The sequence below is a fragment of the Abramis brama genome (assembly GCF_963993115.1).
Source record: "Abramis brama genome assembly, chromosome: 18".
Classification (NCBI taxonomy): Eukaryota; Metazoa; Chordata; class Actinopteri; order Cypriniformes; family Leuciscidae; genus Abramis; species Abramis brama.
In genome coordinates, this window is record NC_139980.1 from 31,142,673 (window position 1) to 31,149,304 (window position 6,632).

General features: G+C 39.9%; 1 protein-coding gene and 1 pseudogene across 2 annotated transcripts; both read left to right on the plus strand.

Moving 5' to 3' along the window:
• Positions 1-430: 430 nt before the first annotated feature.
• On the plus strand, positions 431-1,449 carry LOC311068709 (trace amine-associated receptor 13c-like; annotated as a pseudogene). The gene has a single exon. The product of its transcript is annotated as a trace amine-associated receptor 13c-like (transcript).
• Positions 1,450-4,033: 2,584 nt separating this feature from the next.
• Positions 4,034-5,032, plus strand: LOC311068762 (trace amine-associated receptor 13c-like; the record flags this gene model as incomplete). The annotated part of the gene is made up of 1 exon (XM_084091390.1): positions 4,034-5,032. One exon carries the CDS (start codon positions 4,034-4,036, stop codon positions 5,030-5,032), a length of 999 nt encoding a protein of 332 aa, XP_083947516.1.
• Positions 5,033-6,632: the final 1,600 nt, after the last annotated feature.

Below are 6,632 nucleotides of genomic sequence, written 5' to 3' on the forward strand. Positions count from 1 at the left end.
AGTATCTACTTTTTCTTCACAAAAAGAGTACATACTTTTAGGGCGTAATATAAGTACTGTAGGCGAATTGAGACGCAGCAATAGGGAATCTTGACAATGTGAACGGTTTCCTGCCATCTTTGCTCATTAGTTCCAGATATTTTTTTGGATTTGCCATGAGATAAATGGTATAGCTTTCATTTATCCTGTCATTTACACAATTTTATTTGAAATATACATTTTTATATACGAAGATGAATGATTATTGAGTAATGGACAAAACAGAAATTTGAAATAATGTCTTTCATTTTGTATATTTTAACTCCTTGATTGTCATTTGTTGCCTTGTGATGATGTGGGAGGGTCAGAGAAGAGTATAAAGACTATTTAAAATCCTAACTAGACTAAATAAAACAGCATTTTATAGGTTCTGTTTTCTGAGACAGGCAGGATGGATTTATCTTCACAAGAATACGATCCCACCGAGTTGTGTTTTCCTGCAGTGAACAACTCTTGTCTTAAAGGCACACACCTTGTGTCCACTCAGACTGTGTTGTATCTCATATTGGTGTCGGTGACGACTGTGACTATTCTAGGAAATTCGGTGGTCATCATCTCCATAGCGCACTTCAAACAGCTTCAGACTCCCACTAATATCCTGGTGATGTCTCTGGCTCTCGCGGACCTGCTGATTGGACTGGTGGTCATGCCTTTCAGTATGATCCGTACTGTCAGTGGTTGCTGGTACTATGGAGATACCTACTGTTTGCTCCACTCCAGTTTCGACATGTTTCTCACATCTGTGTCTATTTTTCATCTCATTTTTATTGCTATTGATCGACATCAGGCTGTGTGTTATCCACTTCAATACCCTACGAGAATAACCATCCCTGTTGCATGGGTCATGGTGATGATAAGTTGGAGCATGGCTGCATTATATTCATATGGTTTAGTGTAACTAATGTGGAAGGACTGGATGAATATATTGAATCCATATACTGTATGGGAAGTTGCCTTCTGCTTTTCAATGCATTCTGGTCCGTTTTGGACACGTCACTAACTTTTTTCTTGCCTTGTTCGGTCATGGTTGGACTGTATGCAAGAATTTTTGTAATTGCAAGAAAGCACATTAGAACAATTGGTGATGCAAACCAGCATGAAAATGAAAGCACGTTTAAGAGCTCTCGACGGTCTGAGCGTAAAGCAGCAAAAACTCTCGGTGTGGTCGTGGGTGCCTTTATTCTTTGCTGGCTGCCGTTTTTTATTAACTCTATGCTTGATCCCTACATCAACTTTTCCACCCCAGTTGCTCTTTTTGAAGTGTTTGGTTGGTTATGTTACATTAACTCAACCATAAACCCCATCATATATGGCCTTTTCTATCCATGGTTTAGAAAAACCCTTTCTCTCATTATAACAATGAGAATATTTGAACCAAACTCGTCTGATATCACTGTTTTCACTGTTTGATTTCGATTTCTGATCTCACTGTGCAGCACACTGATGCTTCCTTTTGCAGATCACATAAAAGACAGTGTAAAATCAGATGTTTATTCTGTGATAAATTAAAGGGTGATCTAAAATCAGATCTCTGGCACACTTATAGTGTCTTACTCTGTATTATGCATAACATTAAATACAAATTGCATTAAATCAAGACACTGTATAGGAAGTTGCAGTCCACTTTTCAGTAAACTGTGGTTAGTCTTAGACACATTACAAACTTTTTTCTTACCTTGTTCTGACATGGTTGGACTGTATGTAAGGATTTTTATAGTTGCAAAAAACATGTAAGAACAATCGGTCAGGCAAATCATGATGAAAATGAGAATGTGTTTAAAAGCTCTCAACGATCTGAGCGTAAAGCAGCAAAAACTCTAGATGTGGTCGTGGTTGCCTTTATTATTTGCTCTATGATGAATCCCTACATCAACATTTCCACCCCAATTGCTCTTTTTGAAGTGTTTGTCTGGTTAGGTTACATTAACTCAACCATAAACCCCATCATATATGTTTTTTTTTTCTACCCATGGTTTAAAAAAAACCTTTTTCTCATAACAAGGAGACTATTTGAACCAAACTTGTCTGATATCAATGTTTTCACTGTTTGACTTTATTTAATTGCGATCTGACCTCACATATATAAAGACCAGTGTAAAATACAATGTGTTTCATGTGTTAAAAATATCAAAACAGTGGCCTGTATAAAAATTCAATCTTTAAAAAAAACAAACAAGCAAAAGCAGTCCACCCATCTTAGTTTAGTACATTCTGAAGCAGACGTGACTATTTTAAATATAAACTGTACATAAATACCAGGTCCAAAAACAGCCCACTCGTTTAGTAGGCCTGTATGAGCAAACATCAGGAAATCCTCACACATTTATAAACAGTATGTGTATGTGGCTGTGAAAGCAGAGTTGTGAGTATAGATTAGTTTTCCTGTTCGGCCTGATGATGTTTAATGTCCCCGACAACCTCTGTACAGACCCATTTAGACACTTGTTAGCTACCACCTTTTACAAGACAAGTTACAGGTTTTTTTTTTTTTTTTTTTTTTTTTTTAAATCCCTAGAGAGTATTACTGCTGCATTTTATTTGGTAGAATAAAACATGAAAAAATGAGCTAGTGTTCACCACAGATCTTATTTCAAGCACTTAACCAAATACCCACTTAAAAAAAAAAAATGACTTGGGGAGGACAATGGAACCAGAAGTGCTAAAATACTAACTCGTTTCTGGGTTTTTTGCCTACAAAAATACATCATCCCTGCACCACCCTTTTATGCATGACAAAATACATATTGCATCCGGAATGCTGATAAATTGTCAATACTTGCCCTAAACCTTATTCATCTCACTGGTAGTAATACTATGTGTGTCACTCTCTGGCTAGAGCAGGCGGAGCAGAAGACCACCACAGCAAAGCAGACAGGACTGAAGACCCCCACAGTGGAGCAAACGGAAATGAAGACCCCCATGGCGGAGCAGGCGAAGCTGAAGACCAACGGGAGCCAGTGATCCTGAAAACAGTGGAGCATGGAACCATGACGGTACTGGCCATGCTGGATACCGTGGCAAATTGAAACAGCAAAGAGAGATTATTTACAGCCTCCATGACCATAACAGGGAGCTCAGAAAGTTCAAAATCGGCCTCTGTGGCCGTGACTGGAAGCTCAGAGAGTTCAGAATCGGCTTCCGTGGCCATGACTGGGCAGACAAAGGGTTCAAGAACAGCCTCCTTGGCTATAACAGGGCAGGCAGAGAGTTTATGGCGATACTCTGTCCTGTCCTGTCCTGTCCTGTCCTGTCCTGTCCTGTCCTGTCCTGTCCTGTCCTGTCCTGTCCTGTCATTTAATAAACATCAGAAACCACACATAGAAACAACAGCAGGAAACATTAACACAATACAAAGAACAAAATATAACTGAGGGTTTATATACACAAGATGGCAAGGGGCTAAATTAAGCACAGGTGTAGAAGATTAGTTGTCATGGTAATAAACGTTGCTATACAAACTAACAATACAGCAATGGAGAAAAGGGAAACAGGAAGTAAATACACAGGAACTGAACATAGGCACAACCAGACAAAAGAATATCAAAATAAGAGTCCATGAAACAGAGTCATAGGGAATCTTGGGTGCTTCTCAATATCCAAGATATCTTCTTTTGTGTTCATCAGAAGAACGAAATTCATAAAGGTTTGGAACAACTTGAGGGTGAATAAATGATGACAAAATTTTCATTTTTGGGTGAACTATCCCTTTAAAGCCTTGTCTGCGAAACCGGGGGATATAATTTTAATTGCAATATTACTTTTTTTAATCAACATGACACAATATAAGATTGATACATAAAAATAGATTGTAGTAGTTGTATGATAATTGTAAACTCTCATGACTGTAGAATGCTTAAAATTCTTGGTCACTCCCATAAACAACACCTGTCATTGGACTTATATAAGCAAACTGGCAGTGAAATCATCTTTAGGATTTTGGATCTGCAGCCATATCACATAGGCATTGAAGTTTAAAGCAGTGAAGACTTTCTCCATGGAATATCTTGAGCATCACTGCTTTCCCTCCTGGAATACAAGCTGCTCTCTGGACTTTCATTTGAATTATGTCAATGTATTGTTTTTCCTGTACATATCTACAATCTCTGTGCTGACGGTGTGTGGAAACCTACTTGTCATCATCTCTATAACAGTTTTCAAGCAGCTTCACACACCGACCAACCTCCTCATCCTCTCACTGGCCGTATCTGACTTCTTGGTGGGAATTTGTGTGATGCCGGTTGAAAGCGTCAGGAGCATTAACTCATGTTTTTATATGGGAAAGTCGCACTGTCGTATATTTCATATAATTTTTTCCACTCTTGTGTCTGTGTCCCTCATCAACATCATTCTTGTGGCTACTGATCGTTATTTTGCTGTGTGTGATCCACTCCTGTATATGTCCAAAATGACAATGACAAAAACACTGATCTGCATAAGTTTAGGATGGACTGGATCCATCTTTTATAATCTTGTATCAGTGAATTTTGGAAACTTAAACCTGACAGGGACAACTGTGATCTGTTTTAGAGAATGTGCAGTGGCTATCAGCAACGCCTGGGGTTCAGCCGACTTGATAGTGAGCTTCATTACTCCGTGTATAGTGATGTTTATCCTGTATGTAAGAATTCTCGCAGTGGCCTTGAGACAAGCAAAATCCATCTCCAAATTTACAAAGAAAAGAGTCTCTCAGAAAAATCTAAAATCCTCCAGGAAATCAGAGGTAAAGGCAACAAAAACATTGAGCACAATTGTCTTTGTGTATTTCATTTGCTGGGTTCCCTGGTATATAGGTATGCCTAATATCAAACAATTTCAAAAGTCATCTGTGAGCGTCTCTGCTGTAGTGTGTTTATTTTACACTAATTCATGCATTAATCCATTTATATATGCAATATCTTACCCCTGGTTCAAAAAGTCAGTGAAGCTTATTGTTAGCTTAAAAATACTGCAGACATCAACTAACCAGTTTAACTTGTTTCCTGAAGACTGTTAATATACAAATACAAAATATGTTTGCATTGGTGATCAGAAAATTATCTTCAATCTTTATATATCCTTCATTCTCTTTGTTTAGAATGACAATTCGCAAAAATAGAAGACATTATAATTAGGAGATATTAGAGTGTGAAGAGTACTGTAACTGTCTTTGTGAATTTTAATGATGAATAGCCTAATTAACACATGTGGAAATAACATCATAATCTGGTCTGGTCATAGTCTGGTTCTTATTTGCTAACTAGTTTGCCCACAAAAAACACACACACACACACACACACACAAAAAAAAAAACACAAGTTATGATTAATTTTTTTTAAAAGGTAAGTGTTATATTTAGAGACAGCTATAAAATATTTGCGACTAAAAATATGTAGTACATGTTCCTGAACGCACGCAGAAGATTGAACAGAAATCACGTGACTCAGGCGTCAAGAAATTAGCTGTTTCACTCAGGAAATCCATGTAAACTGAACATCGAAAGTACATATCAAAGTAAAAGGCATGTCATTATACACAGTGCAAGTGTGTTGACTAAATTAAGAGTAATTTTACGGGGAAAAGTCAGTGAAGAGATGAGATGAACAAGCGTCGCTGGTTCTTAAGTTCATTCAATGTGAAAGACATTGACAACTCGTGTTTCTGAACATTTATTTAACAATAATACGACAATTTCATATTCCTGACCATTGTTGGTGTATGTTTGGTGTGTGTCAGTAAATACAGAGACTGTCCAGATTCTAGAAAACACAGGCTGAGATGGAGACTCCCTGTGCGAGCACATGCGAGTAACTGGTGGACTTGTCGGTGAATGGTGGATGGTAAATTCGTGAGAAGGATTGGACTTACGGGACGCATCATCAGTAGTGTTCCTCTGGGTCATGGGATGTTTCGGCCTTTGACACTATACACCCTCCCCAGAGGTGGCCAGCTCTAGGTTGATCAGACCTCAGCTTGCGTCCCAAGTCCAATTAGCCTTGAGAGTCACCTTGTTGTCAAGGTGTCCTTGGCGGACATCTCAGGGGACTGTGCATGGCAGAGACGTCCTGTTCCCTGATTCACGCCAAAGCAGACTTATCTCCTGGCACACTACTTGGGGGCCCAGCTGGGGTCGTTCCTCTTCAGCCAGAGCCACTGGCTGCTTCTTTCTGCTGCCTCTGATGCAGCTTTAACGGCTGTGCGCTGGTTCTGGCCCTTAATTCCCAGATCCCTCAGCAGTTTTGTGGTGGATGTTCCCACAAACCCTCTGCACCCAACCTCCACTGGGCGGACTTCCGCGTTCCAGCCACAATGTTTTGCTTCGGCGGCTAGGTCGGCATACCGCAGGTACTTCCGCTCATATGCCTCCTCCATGGAATCCTCCCAGGGTACGGTGAGTTCGATTATGTATACCTTCTTTGTGGAGGGGGACCAGATCACCAAGTCAGGCCTCAGGGAGGTAGTGGCAATCTCTGAGGGGAATACCAGCTGTTTCCCAATGTCTGCCAGCATCTTCCAGTCGCGTGCTAGGCACAGCTGGCTTCTCTCTGATGGTGTGGAGTTGCTCCTGGCAGCTGTAGCCCCTTCACGGACGAAGGCAGTTGCCCATGGTTTTGTTG